This window comes from Amblyomma americanum, chromosome 6, assembly GCF_052857255.1.
Source record: "Amblyomma americanum isolate KBUSLIRL-KWMA chromosome 6, ASM5285725v1, whole genome shotgun sequence".
In the NCBI taxonomy this organism is placed as follows: domain Eukaryota; kingdom Metazoa; phylum Arthropoda; class Arachnida; order Ixodida; family Ixodidae; genus Amblyomma; species Amblyomma americanum.
The window spans coordinates 174,223,629-174,243,629 of record NC_135502.1 but is presented as its reverse complement, the minus strand read 5'-3'; the positions used below and the strand labels follow the sequence as shown (position 1 = coordinate 174,243,629).

Sequence of the window (20,001 nt, the reverse complement as noted above, 5' to 3'; positions counted from 1 at the left end):
ACTAGCATGCGCTGTCCCTATATGAAACTCTGGCCAGAGTTTTGTGATTCGATAAAGCATTGAAGGACTGTGGTTATAATAAGCACTATTGTTTTGTTTGTTCAATTGCCATGGATATGAACGGCTGAGGCTCATCATTTGCCGTTTTTAAAATTGAATTGTTGCTATGTACTGGAGGCAACAAACCTTGGTCGCCCGGGAAGAATAAAATTTACGCATGTTGCCGCAACTGTATTGGTGTCAATGGTAAATAATAATTCCTTAAAACGTAATACTGTGCAGGTTGTTCACAAGCCCACTGCAGAGGGTAAACAGCAACTGGTTGCAACGTCACGCAACATTGCTGCGGCTGTCACTGACATAGTTGCAGCTGCAGAGGCCCTCAAAGGTATTTCCTTGTTTTTTTGTTGTGTGCTTCTGTTTTGTAATGTTTTCTCATCTATCATAGATCAATCAACAATAACTGCGATTAACTTTAGGCTGGAAACAGCACTAAGACAGGCAGAACGAAAAAGAAGCTGCTGAACTTTCTCATGGGTGAAAGTCTCAATAACACCCGGCATGTTGTGGGCACTAGAAGCACTATTGATGTATTCTGACATTAGTAAGCATGAACATACTAATTCACGCAGCTGGGCTGGACAGCGTGCTTTCTTGATATAGAATGTGTTTGGTCATAAAACGGATATATATATGCATACTACAGTGTAATCCACTTATTACGATGCCAAATATAATGATATATTGCTTATAACGATCAAATTCTTTAGATTTATCAATTCTCCTATTGCCCCTATTTAAAGATAAACAGTATATAATGATACAATTATCTTTGAAATAACGGACACGATAGGGTTCTGGCCATTTGGAAGGTGTTTACGACCAAAATTTGTCTGAAAGTTTGATAAAAATAAAAGACTTTGAAGCCAATCAAGTAAAAACTCCGCAAATGGACCAGCGTGGCTAAATCCGTGGAGAAGCGTTGCCTAAGGTCTTGGGAACCAAGTGCTATCATCGTCACAATCGCTGTAGGTAGGAGCTTGCTTGGCCGCCGCTGCGCAATGCTTTCTCACACAAACGCAGTTTCTGCCCGTTTGTGCATTTGGAACTCGATAAAAAGTGACGACTAAATGCAAGGCGGTGTCACTGAACCCCCCCTCCATACTTTTTTCCTTGAGATGATTGAGAATTTTTTTCTTTTAAGCACTAGCTTTCCTTGGCACGTTCCCCTGTTTCCTGCTGTCCACAGCACAGACCTTGGCAACATGCCAAGATGCTGTGCACCGATAACATCCCTGCATGTTTCATCTTTTGATGAGAGCTCTGGAGGAGGTGGGGGTGGCTATAGTTATAAGTATAGTTATAAGTGGATTGCACAATATTTGCAGGGGTGCAACAGCTGCACCAATTGCGCCAAGCTGGTCAAAAGCATGACAATTATATTGCACCACAGTGGGCCAAAATTCCCCGACTAGCTGCAAAAGTTGTCAGTCGTGCTTTGGCGAAAAATAAGAGCTGCGTTGCAACCTGCAGGTTTGCCGGTGTATTAGATGTTGCCAATCCAATGCAGTCGCTGAGACGCAGTAACAAAGAGACACATGCATGCTTGCTTGGTGTGGGTGCTGAATTTAGTTTTGTACTATGGCCATTTGACAGGTATTGCAAATAGTGACGCTGTCCATTTAGGTGAGCGTATCTGCTGGCATAATAGACAGTGTTGTCGTTCACACTGCTTCAGGTGAAGCGACAGAGCAGACGCACATGAATTAGCGGGTCATATTAAGCATGAAATTCTGTTAGCTTCCGTTATCAGCACGCCGCAGGTAACCTTGGTGCCAGGATGGAGGGAGAATATGGGGGCGAATCCTAATGAGCTTTGGCGAAACTTTGAGTTCATCTGGCTCTCTCAAGCAGTGCATTTGTCAACAGCATCTTCATTGTATCGTGATGGGCGATGCTCTGCAGGTACAGGCTACTTCTCATTCCACTTTATTTTTGCTGTTACTTTTCTGATTTTAGCCGGGAATGAGACTTCGATTGGGGCGATGCAGAGGAGTCCAGGTTCTGCCCTGCAGCGTGAGAGGCACGTAGAATGCATATTTTTTCAGTGCGAAATACACAGGATGCCCACTTAACTTGTTGAAGTCAGTGTTCTAAATTCAACTTCCAACGACTAAAATATCTATATTTTGCGCATACAAAACCCGAAACTGGCAATTTCGGAGCGAAATGAGACAGGACTTTGAGCCCATTGCTTCCCATGACCGCATCCCCAATGGCTACCATCTTGGTTTTGTTTGAAAGCTGGTCCCCTTCCCTACTACCTGGTATTACTCACTGCTGTGAGATATTTTTGGAACGTCCACATTCCGCTTTTTAGGCCTCTGCAATGAGCTCTGAATGGCTGGCGCGTGCACTTCAAATGCGATTTTCTCAGCTTCGTGTTTTTCACCAACATTACTTGCCTTACGGAAGATTTTATTATACTTTTACTTTGCAGTTTCAATTAATCTTATACTGTTGAATTCAGAAAGAACTAAACTGTGGAGCTATGCTGTTCTTGTTTAGCTGAGTCTAACATTTCGATTTTTGTGAACCATAATGTCACCTAACTATAATTTATAATTATGGTGCTCGGACAAAATTTAACAATTTTATGATGATGTACTTCAACAACAATATAATTAGCATAGCTCCAAATGGCAGACCTTTGGTTACAGTGCCATTTCAATGGAAACCAAAAAATTTAGAAATAAAGTGTCTTAACGACGCGTAAGAATTTAACTAATTAGGCCTCAGTTATTTTCTCATAATATCGGAACTAATTGAGATATACTGAACCTAATTATATTTTTAAAAACAGGAAGGAGAAACACATATACACATCTAATTTCATTATGATATCTTGAATACTAAATATGTTCATTTCAAGACCCGCGTCTCCCCTTAAAAAACAAACGCTGCGACAGTCAGCTGCCGCGGTGGCTTCCCCACAGCACTTGGGTGTAAAGGGGCGGAGCATCCGAAAGAGAAAGGGAAATACGAAAGAGAAAGAGAGAAAATCCTAAAGTATCCGGAACAGATTTTGGGTTCTTTTGTCATTGCTCATTTAGTAGTTACATTTTCTCAAATTTAGGCGGTTTGGATTATATGATTTCCCAGCTAATACGTTTTTTCCCACAGTTTCTTTTTTAAACGTATTGTAACGTGAAGATGTGCACACCAAAAGGGAAAAATATATTTACAGGGAAACAGCTTACAGCCACGCAGCCGAACAACCGGGCACGCGAAGCCCAGCAGCAGAAACGCACTTCGTCCTCTTCGCGTTCCAAGCGCGAGCGCACCAAGCACGAGCGTTCCAAGCACAAGCACAACCGTAGCATAACTCCCGGCGGCAAAAGCACCGTCCCGGTGCTAAGTGGATGATGTAGCAGGCGTGTGGTACGGTTTGAGACGGACTACATGAACGACGTCAGTCAAAGGGCTAGTGGACGACGTCGGAGCATGAAGAGGTGTAATCTCGTAGGTCACGTCGGTCACCTGACGGAGAACTCGATAAGGGCCACTGTACTGACGTAGAAGTTTCTCAGAGAGACCGACATGGCGAGAAGGAGACCAAAGGAGGACGAGTGAGCCCGGCGGATAGTGTACTGGGCGATGCCGGCGGTCGTAAACTGACTTCTGGTAGGTCTGAGATGCGGTGAGCCGGTCTCGGGCGATTTCACGGGCCATAGTTGCTCGGGAGATGGCGTCATGTGCATACTCTGTGGTCGAGGCAGTAGAACTCGGTAGTAATGTATCCAATGGCAGCGCAGGATGCCGACCAAACAGAAGGTAGAAAGGAGAATAGCCGGTGGTATCATGCCGCGACGAATTATAAGCAAATGTTACATAAGGCAAGGCAACGTCCCAATCGCGGTGGTCGGGCGAGACATACATGGATAGCATATCGGTCAGAGTCCTGTTGAGGCGCTCGGTAAGCCCGTTCGTCTGGGGATGGTAAGCTGTAGTGAGCTTATGCTGCGTGCCACAGGACCGGAGGATATCGTCAACTACTCGGGACAAAAAGTAGCGGCCGCGGTCCGTCAGCAATTGGTGTGGAGCGCCGTGGTGAAGGATTACGTTCTGCAAGGATTACGTACAGCCACAGCAAGCACGGAGCTTCGCAGCGGTCGTCAGCTCGCCGGCTCTTCAACCATGACCAGCGAAGGGGCCGCTCCGTCGGCGTCCGCCAACCCGGCGTTCATCATTGCCCATCCGAGAGATCCTGGGACCTTCAACGGAACGGACGGCGTCGACGTGGAGGACTGGCTCGCAATGTACGAGCGCGTGAGCACACACAACAGGTGGGACCCGACCCTAAAGTTGGCCAACGTCATCTTCTACCTGACGGGCACTGCCAGGGTATGGTTCGAGACCCACGAGGATGAACTCACCAGCTGGGATCTCTGCAAGCGCAAGCTTTGTGACCTGTTTGGTAAGCCATTCGGGTGTCAGCTCGCTGCGAAGAAGGAGCTCGCATGCCGTGCACAAACGTCCACAGAGTCCTATGTATCATACATTCAGGACATATTAGCTCTCTGCATGAAAGTCGACGCCACTATGTCAGAGTGCGACAAAGTAGGTCACGTGCTCAAAGGCATCGCAGATGACGCCTTTAACCTTCTTGTATACAAGGACTGCGGAACGGTTGACGCAATCATCAAGGAATGCCGCCGGTTCGAACAAGCGAAGAGCCGCCGAATTTCTCCGCAGTTCACGCGGTTGCCGAATACGACTGCGACGTCGTCCTGTGTAGACTCGACTCCACCGAGCCGTCTGCCGACATCTGAGAGCCTGACACGACTTGTGCGCCAAGAAGTAGAGGCAATGTCCCCCGTTGCGTTTCATCCACCCGCAACAGACAGTACTCCAGCAGTATCCCTGCTGCCTTCACGGAGCCAAATTTTTCTCTTCAATTGACCTTCGGTCCGGGTATTGGCAAATCTCTGTTGATGACAATGACCGCGAAAAGACGGCATTCGTCACACCGGACGGCTTATATCAGTTTAAAGTTATGCCATTCGGTCTCTGTAATGCGCCAGCTACCTTCGAAAGAATGATGGACTCCTTGCTTCGCGGCTTTAAATGGTCCACATGTCTATGTTACCTCGACGATGTTGTGGTTTTTTCGCCCACGTTTACCCCGCACCTCCACCAATAATGTAACGTGAAGATGTGCACACCAAAAGGGAAAAATATATTTACAGGGAAACAGCTTACAGCCACGCAGCCGAACAACCGGGCACGCGAAGCCCAGCAGCAGAAACGCACTTCGTCCTCTTCGCGTTCCAAGCGCGAGCGCACCAAGCACGAGCGTTCCAAGCACAAGCACAACCGTAGCAGTATCAATGAAGATTCAAGTATTCTAACACCTGTATTAATCACTATTCGATTCAATTCGCCCCAGTTTCACTGTTCGAACCTCCTAAGCATTTAGAAATTACGAATATCCTGCTCATCTGAACTCGTAGCGAACATCAGACATTTCCAAACGGCACTTATCTTGCACATGTCACGTGAGTTAACTTGCCATTTCCTCATAGAATCGACTACCAGCACGCAGCAAAAGCCCACCTGCAGTAATGCTAGGCCTTGCATAAAGTAAGCACACCAAGGGCTATCAAGAGTCATCGCGGGTGAGAAGACGAAGGGCAGCATCACGTGGCACATCATTGCATCGCGCCATGCAGTCGACAATCCTAGGCCACAGAGGTGAAGAAAAAAAGCGCACATTGGGCCCGCATAACCGCACCGCATACAGCACGCTGGGGTATCTAGATAACAGAGTGGTTTCATTTTTACACCTTCGGTTTGCGGCAGCATTTCGGTCTATCACGGGACTTGCAGCCAAGTGAAACCAATACGTAAGGGCTAAGCCAGCGATGTGTCGTCGGGGGCACTGCGCTCAGGGCAGCATTCCACAACCGGCACTTTAGGTCTCTTCGATTTGGCTGCACTTGTTGCACTAGTTCTGTGAGGCTCCGCGTGCAGCGTCAGTTCAAGTGCAGGCCTGGTCATCAGCTAGCCTTGGCATCGCCACCAAATTAGTCAACTGCGTGCCGCCAGCATCGGCGGGTGCCAAAATTCCGAACGACGTGAAGAATTTTGCCATATACCAGAAGTGTTGCCATACACCAGCTCCAGGAAATCGTCGTTTCACAGAAAAAAAAACATAATTCGATTTATGAATATATACTGGAATGCGCATCCCAGCGCATACCAACGCATACTTGACCGCTTAGGTTTACAATTATCACGCTACGAACAGTTACTCACCTCCTCATCTCAAGAAAGGGCTGCTATCGTTTCATTAAGAGAGTACTGTCATGTCTGCTTCGCTTCTCCAGCCTACACATGGGTGCCGCCATATTGCTGCACTATACACCGGCACTTCCACTTTGGCAAAGGCAGGCCAGCCAAGAACCCATGCTGCACTAGGCTGGCACTTTTGCAAAACGAAGACGGAAGTGCTGCACTCCTTGAACTGGTGCAGCAACTGCAGCCAAATCGAAGGGACCTTTTGTCTTCAGGCACGGAGGAAGGAAACCATAGTAGAGGCCCTCGCTATCCAAGCCGCATGACAAAAAACGTGCAGGAAGTCACGTGGTTCGGCAAGGCCTACTGGGATTTGTTGGCCGATGGCGCAACCAATAGCAGCTTTGGGCGCAGCGGCGTCGTCTGCTTCATGCATCACCCATGTCGGCAGACCAGTCGAGTAGAGTTGGAAATTCGCATTTTTATTCAATCGTTGTGGTCCGCGGAAGGCACAAAGTTCCAGAGGCCTGTAGTCGGTGCTGGTCTTCATTGCTGTGCGCTTAGTTCATTCAGGATGCCGTCTTGACGAAAGCGGTTGTTTTGGAAGCCCGTGACAGCTTTCTCTGAAAAGGCTTGGCTTGGCGCTATTCTCTTTCGGCTTTGTGCGGTTGCGTCCCTCAACGCTGCTAGCCTTGTTCCAAGGAGAAATTGACAGTGCCGACGGCTCATAAAGCGATAGACGACGGTGACACGCTGGTTTATGGTTACAGCAGCGCGGGAAGAAAAAGTGCGAGTCGGCGCTTAATTGTTTTGTGTGTAAATACGTGTTCTGCGTGTTCCTTCATTTTTGTGTATTTTTCCCGCGCTGTTTTAACCACGAATAAATACAAACTCGTCCAGACCGTGTCCTTGTAAGCATACCCGTTGCGTCTACATTCCCCTATGCATGACGGTCACAACTGGTGGCGACCGATATGCGTGGGCCGCGGTGTGCTCACCGAAGCGTGCAGTGCCAAGGAAGCCGCGCCGCATGCGATGGTATTCGTCAGCAAAGCGATACGCGAAGCAGTCTGAAGCGTACCATATGTTTACTGTACGCTGTGCGAGCGATATGTCAACTGCGTGCAAGTTTTCTTCGATATGGACCCAGTGGATCGACCGACCCGCGCTGCTGTCTCGATCGAGTGCTGTTGTGCGAGCATAAGGACACATAGCCGGGTTTAGGAGGCGCAGTGTTAGGTTTAAAACATTTGCGCTTAAGGGTGGTGAAGTGTAAGGCCATGCCTCTGTAAGATTGAGTGTACCTCGCAACTTACCGTTTACCGAGATGCCGAGTCGACCCTCGCGACCTTCCTTGGTGGTCAATAAAATACCTCTTGTGTGCCAGTGCATTCCTCACAAGTTTTAGCATATGGCAGGGATCCAAAAAAGCTGCCACTGGTTCCTGGGTAGCTGGGTGTCGTAAGGTTGTTTTTAGGTCTCCCACATGTTGGAAATCACACCCAAGCTCTTGCAACATAGCCAGATTTGCGGGCGCCCCGTCACAAGTGAGTGAAGCAACCATAGCTCCAGCATCATGTGCCTTATGAAGGCACTGGGTGACAATGTTAGCCCTCTGTGTTCCAATTAGGCCATCAACTAGGAAGTACCCAAGGGGCAACTTCCATCGCCCATTAATAGCCACAGCCATTATAACGAATGCAGCCTTTGCTTGTGGCAAAGAGTCGCTGTCAATGCCACTGCCAAAGTCAACAAACCCTTCAAAGTTGCATTTGTTCCACTGGATGTTTTGCCGAATAGCCATTTCATCAACCATGAGGCTGCAAACTGTTCGGTGCCCCTTGCTTGCTGTTTCAGCACACTTCATTTTTAGTGCATTGAAAGCTTCTGTTGAAAGTCCTGCCTGGCCATCAACAGTCTCATACCATTTTCGCAGAGTTCTGGGATGTGGGAGGCACGTGTCAAAAACTTTCCTGACATACTGATAGGCTCGTGGGGAATAGAAATTTAAAGTTAAGGCAAAAGTTCTCAGTTCAGGGGAGTACTGCTTTGGAGTGCCAATTCCACCATGCTTTCCGACTTGTCTTTCAAGTAGGTGCTTATTTACTTTACCCAGGCCATCTAAAACAGACACTTGCTCTGTCAGGAGGATATTCTCCATAGTTAAAGCTGACAGAACAGATTTTAGTTCTGCATTTTTCTTTTGCAGTCTCCGCCTTGTTTGCTGCAGCCTTTTTATGCTTTTTCTTGACTGAGCATGCATTGCAGAAAACCATGCAGCCCTTGCTCTCAAGTAAGCTTTTTCGGGTGTGTCCTCCTATGAAGAGAGATAGAAAATGCAATGCATCATTAGAACAATGCACACCCAAGCCTTGCATACAATTTTGTTCCGCAACAGTGTGCACATATAAAACACAAAGCACTCTGAATGTTCCATTAAAAGAAGAATGAAGGAGCTCAGTTAATCTTCTCGTCCTACTTTAATATCAAAGTGTTTCACCTCTGATGGAAATGCTCAGCATGCCATCACTCACAACGCACAGAAAATTCACTTGATCATCTTTTTCTCGCACATTGTACCATAGCAACAGATCATTTGCCCTGTCACATATTTTACCAGCACCTCACCTCGCATCAAGCCGGTAATGCCTACAAGGGTAACCCTGTTTTTGTCCAGATGGAAAAGTACAAAAATTCACCTGTAACCTTAATGATGAAAGAATGCAATGATTTACCTTCCAGGATTGCCATGATAACAGAGTCTTTGTTATTTCAGTCAGGATCACTTTCTTATATGGATTCCTCACACTTTCAGTAACAAAATTTGATTTCTCAGATGACTAATTCGCACCTGCTGTTTATTTTTTCTTTGTGAATTTTCGTAAGAATATTTACTTGGCAATGATGTTTCTCGACTTGCACCTGAGTGCCGTACCTACGCTGCTTTTTTTGTTTTTGAAACAATTTTGTTCCGCTTTGAGTCCCCCCCATCTCCCCCTATGTAATGCCCCTAGTGGACCCTTAGGGTACTTGAATAGATCAATAAATGAAGCTGTGACTCACCGATTCTCCTCTGGTAGATGGAGAGGTGTCCAAGAAGAAGATTCCATAATGTGCTCCTCAGCTTGATATGCAGGCCACTCACACACTTAAAAATTCATTGGTTTATTGATTCATCATTGCATACAATATACCATGCAGATCAGTTAGTAGATATTAGTAAAAATTGCCACGGCGAAATCAAGCTAAGTCCATTCACACAGTCTGGGTGCCTGCACATGCTGTGTTAAAGATTATGCTAATAATGCATGCTGTGGATGGGCCACTCACGCTATCAAATACGCTCTTGGCGTATGCACAAGCATTTGACCTTCATGGTGTTGAATTCTGCTTCAGAAATAGGCACATTTGACAGGTCCATTTACCATTGCTGGCCTCCTTCTTCGTGGCGTCCCAACAGAGGCTGGGGCAGTTGGCAAAGTCGGACGTTCCTGCATAAGATAAACTGTTTAGTAATGCAGCCCACCTTAGAATGCCTGTTGCCCTGTTCTCCTCCGCCATGCATCAAGGCATAAGAAGGAAAGCAGGACATGAGGCTAATCACAAAATTACTCGGCATGCCCACTACTGGGCCACGCAACAGCTTCAGTGCATATGTACTCAATGCCTTTCGATGTCACTGCAAAAGAAAAATGCTCGCACATTGTTAAACTCATATCACCTAGCATGTTAAGGTAATGTTATATGTCTACACATTTTATTTTTATTATACACTCAAAGTGTTGCAGAAATAAAGCAGGGTTAATAGCACAACTGTGTAGAAGCGTGAATACAAACAGCTTTAAAAATTATTGCATTAATTTTTGTGGCGTGCAATCTCCTTTTCTGAATGCCCACTGGAACTGACGTTAAAGAGGTTGGCATGTACCCATATAAGAAGTATTTCATGAAAACTTATACAAGGAACAACTGAAAAAGAAGGAAACATGACAGTACAAATTTTTCATGTAGCACGCATGCCAGTTTGCACCGAATACTTTCTACATAGCTGTCAATGACCTTGTCCAAAATCAGTAAAACCAGTTTGGAATAACGTGAGAAAATTTTGTAGAAAAGATATCACTGACCTGGTGGAGTATGTCTTGCATAGCCAAATTTTTCTTGATAATGACAGATTATTTGTAGTGGAACTCTGACGAGATGACTATATTGATTTGTGTAACGAACATAAGCAATGAAGGCACATGAAAGAATATTGTGGCAGTTACTAATGTGCTTATGTGGTTCCACAAAAAGGTACCATCCTATATGAAGGATCTTTGCAGAACCTACTGCACTCTGCTACTGTCTCCGGTAAGCACGGGGCCTGACAAACAACTGCAGGTTCTACTGCACTTAACATTGCAGAATTGCAACGACATCCTACCTCATGCAGTGAATAAACCTGGATGGAAACCACACAGGATGATATGAAACTTACTGGTGTAAGTTGAAAGGCTTGAGATGGCCCTGGCTGAATGTCCAGCATTGTGGCCACATCCATAGATGCCTGTAAAAAAATTTTGTTCAGGAGAAATGTGTGTGTACCGAGACATAACAAGCGTTCAGTTTTAAGCACCTAGTGAAAAGTGGAGAAGCATCACACTACTAGACCGTTTTGAGTTATGTCTGAAGGAATAAAGATATGACTGGTGTGCTGAGGTGGCTTGGTCAAAACTTCCTCTGAGCCTGCGCCAGGAAGCTTTCTTTTACATAAAAATTCACCCGTTTCGTGACTCGTGCTGCGAGATAAACTCAGACACTGTCAATCTTCTAGCAGTTGCTGTCACAAAATGGTATATCGTAACATACCTGTTGTGATGGGCCTGGTAAAGTTTCCTGGCTTTCAGTGACATCCATAGGTGCCTGTGAAAAAAAATTTTATTCTTGAGAAATATGCTTCTACCAAAGCATAAGATGTATTCAGTTCTAAGCAACTACTGAAAAATAGAAAAGCATCACACTGCTAGGCTGTGTTTTCAGTTCTGTCAAAAGGATTAAAAAAAATGACTAATGTGTTGAGGCGATTCAGAGAAAACTTCCTCTGAGCCAGTGCCAGGATGCATTCTGTTACAGAAATCTGTTTTTGGTCGCTCGTGCTGCGACATAAACGCAGACACTGTTGTTCTTCGAATTGATGCAGTCACAAAATGGCATATTGTAAAATACCTGTTATGATGGGCCTGCCAAAGTCTCCTGGCTTTCAGCGACATCCATAGGTGCCTGTAAAAAAAAAATTATTCTGGAGGAATGTCATCATCGTCATCATCAGCCTGACTACGCCCACTGAAGGGTGAAGGCCTCTCCCATGTCTCCAATTAACCCTGTCCTTTGCCAGCTGCGGCCACCGCATTCCCGCAAACTCCTTAATCTCACCCGCCCACCTAACTTCCTGCCGCCCCCTGCTACGCTTGCCTTCTCTTGGAATCCACTCTGTTACCCTTAAGGACCAGCGGTTATCTTGCCTTTGCATTACGTGCCCTGCCCAAGCCCACTTCTTCTTCTTGATTTCAACTAGGATGTCATTAACCCACGTTTGTTGCCTCATCCACTCTGCCTACTTCTGGTTTCTTAACGTTACACCTGTCATTTTCCTATCCATAGCTCACTGTGTTGTCCTTAAGCTGAACCCTCTTTATTAGCCTCCACATTTCTGCCCCATAGATGAGTACCGGTAAGATACAGCTGTCGTAGACTTTTCTCTTGAGGGATAATGGTAAACTGCCATTCATGATCTGGGAGAACCTGCCATATGCGCTCCACCCATTCTTATTCTTCTAGTTATTTCCCTTTCATGATCTGTATTAGCGGTCACTACCTGGCCTAAGTAGGCATATTCTCTTACTACTTCCAGCACCTCGCTACCAATTGCGAACTGCTGTTTCTACTTTGGTTTTCTGCATATTATTTTTTAGCCCCACCATTCTGCTCTGCCTGTCTAACTCATTGATCATGCTTTGCAGTTCTTGTCCTGAGTGGCTTAGCAAGGCAATGTCATCAGCGAATCGCAAATTACTCAGGTATTCTCCATTAACTCTTATCCCCAAATGTTCCCATTTCAGGCCGCGGAATACCTCCTGTAAACAGGCAGTGAATAGCATTGGCGAGATCGTGTCTCCCTGCCTGACACCCTTCCTTATTGGAATTTTATTGCTGACTATATGGAGGACTATGGTAGGCATGCAATCGTTATAAATAGCTTCCAATATTTTCACATAACACTCTTCCACACGCTGATTCTGCAGTGCCTGCATGACAGTTGAGGTTTCCACTGAGTTAAATGCTTTCTCGTAATCAATGAAGGCCATATATAGGGGTCGGTTATAATCTGTGCATTCCTCTATCACTCACTGATAGCGTGTGCATGATCTATTGTTGAGTACCTTTTACGAAAGCCTGCCTAATTAATTTGGTTGATTAAAGCCTAAGGTTGTCCTGACTATTAGCGATTACCTTAGCAAATACTTAGTAGGCAATGAACAGTAAGCTGATCGGTCTGTAATTCTTCAAGTCCTTGACGTCTCCTTTATGAAGATAATGTTAGCATTCTTCCAAGCTCGTGGTACTCTCGAGGTCACAAGGTATTGCATATATAGGATGGCTAGTTCTACTAGCACAATCTCCCCTCCCTCCTTCAACAAATCTGCTGTTACCTGATCCTCACCAGCTGCTTTCCCGCTTTTCATTCCTACTAAGGCTTCCGTTACTTCCTCTTCTCTTACTGCTACGGGATGTCCCATTGCTGTGCGCTGCGGCTTCTCTCATTAACGTTCTGATTGCATTGGCTACTGCATAGATTTGTGTCTCTTTGGCTATTTGATATCTTATCCATATTGCTAATGATATTGCCCTCTTTGTCTGTTAACGCATACATCATGTACCAAGCATACAAGGTGTTCAGCTTTAAGCAGCTAGTGAAAGATGGAGGTGGAGCATCACACTTTAAGACTGTTTTGAGTGCTGTCTGAAGGGTTAAGAAATATGATGACTAGTGTGTCATGGGATTTGGATAAATCTTCTGGTGAGCCCGTGCCAGGAAGCAGTGTTTGTAGCTCCTACTCCAACATATACACAGCCACTGTGATGCTTTGAATAGCTGTAGTAGTCACAAAACAGCGCTGTTTGAAAATACCTGTTGCAGTGGAGACGCTGGAGATGTGCGACTTTGTGTTAGTGCTTGCTGGGCGCCATGCTGAGCAGTGGCAGCAACAGCTGTGCCATCGCCTGGCTGCTGTGAAAGGGGTTCCTGCTGTAAATGAATAATGAGGTGCATCACATGCTCGCAGTGGAACGCCAGCCTTAGCTAAAAAGATGCATGTAATTCAACAGACAGATGTACCAATCTGAGACTGTCAATATGGAACACAGCCAGTGGGCGAGAGTGCACCCATTTCTTAAGAAAGCATCAGCAGAGAAATGCATTGTTAGTACAGCAGGTCTACCATATTTTTGAGAAGGGAGAGTGGGGTGTCTCTCCTCAGGCTCACCCAGCTATACCCCATGAAGTGTGTATGGTATGTGTATGAGGAATTATATATGCAGAACTGCCGTATCTGTATAATAAGGCAGCTAATTATACTCATTGGCATCCACCCAAGCGCAGCTATGCGGCGAAAGGAAAGCTATAAATTGTTTCCACAGAAACTTCGCAAAAGAAAACGGGATTCCCCTAAACATTTGGCCAAGCTTTCTGCCTGTGTTTTGTCTTTTTTTCTTTGTCTCATGCTTCCCTTTTTCCTTATGTGTATGACATTTACCGTATTTACTCGCGTAATTTGCGCCCGCACATAGATTTTGCACCCCAAAAAGTTTCAAACTTTTAACCCGATAAAAAAAAAAAAAACTACTCGCACATTTTGCGCACTATGCTGAGCCAGACCATCAGCATGTACGCGGGTGCGAACTGTGCCGTTTACCCGGCTTGCTCGCGCTGGCGGTCGCTGTCCCGGACGAACAGTTGCGCGCGCGCCCGAATCCAAAACTCTACTGTACCGTTTGCTATACGGTTTGCCGCTAGTCAGTCCGGCCACACACAAGGGCCCCGTTTTATTGCCCGTTATCTCCTCCCACGGCTGACTTCGCGATTGAATCTTTGCGCGTTTATTGCTTTGAGCTAAGCACGTGCCGTCATGTCATGCCACCCCGCGGGGAGCTATAGCGTGGGGAAGGGGGGGGGGGGGGACGTGTCAACCTTGTTGCCATGGGGCGAGGGGTGCCAACCTTTCTTTTTAGGACATGTTCGGATAACTTGCTTGCGCGTAAATTGCGCACCCTCTTTTTGGAGCCCTAATTAAAGAAAAAACTTGCGCAAATCACGCGAGCAAATATGTACGGTGCTCTATGCCTTATGGAACTTCTTTGTGATTTCCTTTGTAAACGAACTATAGTTTTAAGGAATTACAGTGCTCTCTCAGTGACACTTCCTAGGTGCTATGGCCGAGATGACAACAAAAAATGCACCGCCTACTGCTAGGCGCAAACATTTGCACACTACAAGTAATAATTATATAGAAATGATGCCCCAAGGAAAACTGTGGTGTGCTCGATGCTCTCTTTTTTTTTTATTTTCTTCTAATGATGGAGTGCTTAAGCTAATAAATAAATAAATTATCATGTACAGTAAGCAGAATTTCACCAGAGCCATATATAAACCGCAGCCAGTTTAGGAGTATAATGACACAATTACTTTTTATCAGTGCGGGAGTACTGTAGCCGCACTACTCGATCATAACGTCTAGCTAAAGCCATTTATTCACAAATCGTTCTATTTCTTGCACGAACACCTAAAGCATCATATTGAACGCATGCTTATGCAGTCAAGTTTTAATAAAGCACCTTCTCAATAAGAGCATTTCTTTCCAATCTCTTGAGAATGTATAGACCTCCTGCATGTTTGTAAACAAACGAGGTGGCGCTGCAGTCACTAGCGAGCTCGTAGTAGGCAAAAGGTCGGGGAGTGGCGTCGCGGATAGGTGTTGAGCGCGGGTTTTCAAGGCTTGTAGGCGCGTTTCCAGTTTCTGCGAATCATAGCAATGGTCGATGCTTCCAACTTGTAATTTGTTGACGTACACGAGCTCGCGTTGGCCACGTGTGGCCTATAAAGAGAAATAGTTTGCCACTGTATTGTATATATGGTTAGTAGTAAACATGTAGAAAGCGTTCCTGCCGTTTATTTATGCGCTAGGCATTGAATAAAACAAGTTTTGACACTCTGCACTAGTGTCACTGCACTAGTTTCGCACTCTGCACAAGGACAATAGTGAGGGGAAGCGCTGGCCTTGTTTCGTCGGAGCAGACATGCGCTCATCGTCTGCTGACATACGTACGTGTCGCGCTGTGCGAAAAGTGGGGACAGCGTCGTGTCCCTGATCTCCTGTCTCGCTTGGCGCTGTTTTTAGCCGCATGACCACGCACCAGCCAGGCCGACTTGTCCTCTTGTTAAGCTGGTCGATTTGGTGAAAATTTTTGATTTCTAGAATTATTTTCTTTCCTATAGCCCTGAAGTCTAGTTTCGTGACGAAAAATTATAGCAAAATATTGAGTACAAATTTATAAATTACGCTTTTTAGAAGTGTGGTCGTCAAAAATTGTGAGGTAACTTTTTTGATTTCAGTGCCGCATTTCTTTGACCAAAACGAAAGCGAAGATGCCATAAACGAGGGAATAAACTTTAAGGTTCGTTTTGTGACCTCTCACATTTTCTGCGACTGGATCACTCACCTTCATAATTCGCATGAAAATCAAATGATTCCATTTGTCGCAAACTATTCCTGAGACGTTGAGGAGCGTAATAAATCTCTCGATTTTTTTTCCCTACACGTGCAGCAAGTACTGTGTTAGTTATTTCCTGTAAGAAACGTTTTCATGTAACTATGCATGCATAAGTACTGATCATATAGAAAAAGAACTAATCGCGTCATTGTACAGAACAGGGCTTTATGTACATGCTGGCATAAAAAAACTGCGCACTATCTACTCAATTATTTGAGACCTTGGGGGGGACTTGACGACGGTGTTAATTATAATTACCCAGAACTGCACCAGGTATAGCTATAAATAAAAAGAATTACTGAAACTAGCGTAGGAATTTCACATTTGCACCAAGTTTAGTTACATATCGCATGCATGAATAACGAAAACACTTTTCATTGCCGCGTCCCCTCTCAATTGATCTCGCCACGTGTCTGTTAGTAGCACGCCTGCGGCTGCTTCTTTCCAAACAAGCTTCGCGATCATGTACTACCTCATGAAACATGCATGATGCAGTGAAAAAGCATATGGCGTTTAGCACTGTACGCTATTCTAAGCACACCAACGCGACCGCGCAAGATTGACACAACTTACCAGACTTCTTTCTACTCGAATGAAATAATTACGTCGTCATATCAAGAAACAGTTTCAAGTGAATATTAAATGTCATAAAACGCGCCATTAAAACATGGTGTGCTATTAACAAAAAAAAAACGCATTCCTTGGGGGCGAGTGAACCTAGTCGGCGCCCCGTGCACTCCGGCTCAAGGTGATAAGTACGTGTGCAGCTGCATATGTCTTTTTTTTCCTTGAGCAATTATCAGCATACTGTACTGAAGTTCAGGTTAATGAACGCAGTAGCTTGCATGCTATTAAGTGCATTGAGTGGCAGTGCTTATCGACTCCCAGACTTCGCGCTTTACTACCATGGCCCAATGCCTGTTAGCCAGTTTCCGAATGCGGCATTTATGCACGAGAAACCTATCGAGGCTAATTTAATATTTTTTATGCTACTACGCTGATCCAGCCGTGACGCAGCTGGTCAATACATGCTGCTTCTGCAGTGCACAGGCTTGAAGCAGCCGCCGGTAGCTGCGGCAGCTACGGTAGGCACGGCAAGCGGAACCTGTTTTGCCTACCATGCGAAAGTCGCTGCTAACATCAGCGCCACTGCATCTTCGTGACGTCGCGGGGTGAAGGAGGTCCATAGAAGGTGGTTCCTCACCTGAAGGGGGACGGCATCCGCACGTATACGAACTACGAGCGGCGACATCCGATCGAAGTGCTCGGGCAGGAAATGTTTTGAACATACGCAGGGCCATTTTGCTGGCTCCCAGTCTCTTTGGCCTGGTCTAACGGCCTCAGTCCACTGCCTCCTTTGCTCTGGATCTTTCGGAAACCTGTTTGAAAACCATACTATTCACTGCACTCGGACAAAGAGCCACCAATAAGGCCGGGGCGGTACGAATACCACGTTCACGCCGTGTCGTGCGTTATGTTCTGCGAGCATGCGTTTTACTCATTACGCAGTCAATTAAATACGAAAACAAAATGCAGTATACTTACGTGTGGAAAGTGACACCCGGTTCTTGTCCTGGCGTGCGCGACCGACACCCAGGAACGCAGCAGCTGGGCATCACAGCGTCTTTGTTGTCAATGGGAGCAGAAGTCTCACTTTCCGCCGTGTCTGACAGCTGCCGACAGCCTGGCGCGGCGCGAAATCGTCTGCTCGCGCCGCTCGCGTTGATCTTCGCGGCGCTCGCATGCCATTGGCTGAGAAAACGGCCAAGTGTCATGGCGGAGCCCTCGCTTCCGGCTTCAAAAAATGTGACGTAGCAGCCTCTCCTCTTTTCCTTCTTTCCTCCATGTCTTCAGGTGTCGCGAGGGAGCATGAAAGGGAAATGGCCCCGCTCATGCTGTAGCTGCGGTTGCTGCTTGTGACCGTTTCAGGAGCCGTCTTGTTGCGTTTTGCCAGCACTGACCTGTGCCTTGCCCCTTCAATAATCTACCGTTGACATCACAATAGCCAGGCGGGCGAGTTGGTAATGCTTGTTCGTACATGTATCACATGTTTATGATATATGTTTTTCGTGCTGTTCACTTTGACCGTTGACATCACTCCTTCAGTAATTCGACTAGCCACCTTACAGTGCTTTATGACAGCATTCAGTAAGCTCTTTTGTCACATGAGCATTGAGTCAGACTGTAATATTAACTTTTTTCACTGAATGCAATTGTTATCCAAAGAAATGTGCACAACGCGTTAGTCTACGATATAAGGTATACTAGAGTAAAAGCTCATTAATTCCAACCCCACAGGGACACCTTCACAGTTCAAATTAATTCTAGTTCGGACTAATGAAAGTGAACAGAATATGCGGTACACTGCGATCTGGAAGCAGTCAGGTAGGTAGATTACCCAATCTCATTGTTCTAAAATATTCTGTCATCATCTGCTTTTTTTTTTTTTCTTGAAGCCAGTGGTCAACACCTTCTGTTCTAAAGCCCGCACTTATCGGAATTAAGGCTATTCACCTTCAAATCTGAAGAAGAGACAGGCGGCATTGAGCGCATCCAAACTTGCTCTGCAGAGGGCCACATTGGAATCGTGAAGGGCATACAACCGCCAACGAGTATGGTTGCGAGGCTGGAGAACCAAGCAGCATGTGGCTGTCCTACAACTGCCACTTTTCAACCTAAATGGTCGCACAACCTCCGTGACTCTGAAATTCATACTTGCAAGTCACAGAGATTGCACGGCCATTTAGGTTGAAAAGCTAGAGTCACCAGGACAGCCCCATGTACGTTGCCTGATTTTCTAGCCTTCTGACCGTGAGCGGCAGACTACCAAACCGTACTTTTATCTTGCAAGTCATTTGCAATGGTGTGAAGGGTTTAGCCATCTGAGCCGATCAGCTGCAAGACCTCTTCCTCCATGCCTTTTGCCCCACGGCTGGTGACTCCATAAATTACATTGAGCCTTTCATTCACTGCTTAAACCAGCAGAGAAAGCCCGCACGAGCACAGCACATGGAGGCCTGCTGCGAAGAGGTGCACTGCCATTCGTAAGCATGCATGGCATCCACCGAGTCCGGCTAGTCTCCGGCACACAGCAGCTGGACACAGAGGAAAGAGCACTAATGTCCAGCTGCTGTGTGCCAGAGACTAGGCTGACTCGGTGGATGCCATGCATGGCAGCGCACCTCTTCGCAGCAGGCCTCCATGTGCTGTGCTCGTGCGGGCTTTCTCTGCTGGTTTAAGCAGTGAATGAAAGGCTCAATGTACTTTCAAAATTCCATCTTGAACTACCTTTTCATCTTTGCACTGCTCAGATATTTCAGGAATTATTAAGGCAAAAGCCTTTCTTGGCTCATGAGTGGCATGTACGGAAGTTGTAGACAGGTGTCCGCATGAACTGTCAGTCACAAGTTCTGTGATAAATAAAACAAAAATGTAAAAGTTGATTAAGCAACAGTTCTTAAGCAGCATGTGTGGAATGAAATAGAAAAACCAGAAATAAACAAATAAGGTAAATAATAGAGAAAAACAAAAATTGAAGGAAATAAAAGAAAATGAAAAATGAATGCAAAAAGAGGACAGGGAAAGGCTTTTGAATTTGTGCTCATGAGCAGACTTGGGTGCAATTCTGTAATTTTTTGTTGTCTTCCTTGGCCCTGATTAGACAAGAGAGCTCTACCTTTCATAGTGCTACAAACAACTTTCGCAATGAAGTATAATGAGCATGCTTTATGGCAATATCCTGTTTCAATAACACAGGAGCAACGACGTTTCAAGCTTATCTTGAAGCGTTTTGATGCAGTAATTACCGCAGATAGACAACATTCCTGAATCGCTACTTTGTGTCACTTCGTATAATTTGACCGCTATAGCTGCAACCAGTCATGCGGAATGTGA

The 20,001-nt window shown here is 45.8% G+C and overlaps 2 protein-coding genes across 7 annotated transcripts in view; one reads left to right on the top strand and one right to left on the bottom strand.

Annotated features, from left to right (window-relative positions):
• rhea (Talin_middle and talin-RS domain-containing protein rhea) overlaps positions 1-20,001 on the top strand; it is a 411,461-nt gene that overhangs the window by 368,330 nt on the left and 23,130 nt on the right. For all 6 annotated transcript variants that reach the window (XR_013306466.1, XR_013306465.1, XR_013306467.1 and 3 more), the window contains one exon: positions 283-388. Coding sequence is in view for 3 of the 6 variants with exons in the window: in XM_077628096.1 (XP_077484222.1) it covers positions 283-388 (106 nt within the window). In the remaining 3 variants the exon portion in view is untranslated. Of the gene's footprint in view, positions 1-282; positions 389-20,001 lie in introns of those variants that run through there.
• Positions 9,447-19,168, bottom strand: LOC144094175 (uncharacterized). The gene is made up of 7 exons (XM_077628091.1): positions 17,653-19,168; positions 17,312-17,486; positions 13,469-13,585; positions 11,506-11,559; positions 11,149-11,202; positions 10,778-10,846; positions 9,447-9,788 (listed from the first exon to the last, which is right to left on the bottom strand). Exons 1-4 carry the CDS (start codon positions 17,880-17,882, stop codon positions 11,509-11,511), a joined length of 573 nt encoding a protein of 190 aa, XP_077484217.1. The 5' UTR covers positions 17,883-19,168; the 3' UTR covers positions 9,447-9,788; positions 10,778-10,846; positions 11,149-11,202; positions 11,506-11,508.

Coding starts and splice junctions, on each gene's coding strand:
- LOC144094175 (XM_077628091.1), bottom strand. CDS start 17,882: ATGACACTTGGCCGTTTTCTCAGCCAATGGCATGCGAGCGCCGCGAAG. Junction 13,586..17,311: donor CGGATGCCGTCCCCCTTCAG/GTGAGGAACCAC, acceptor ATTCATTTACAG/CAGGAACCCCTTTCACAGCA. Junction 11,560..13,468: donor CAGCGTCTCCACTGCAACAG/GTATTTTCAAAC, acceptor TTTTTTTTACAG/GCACCTATGGATGTCGCTGA.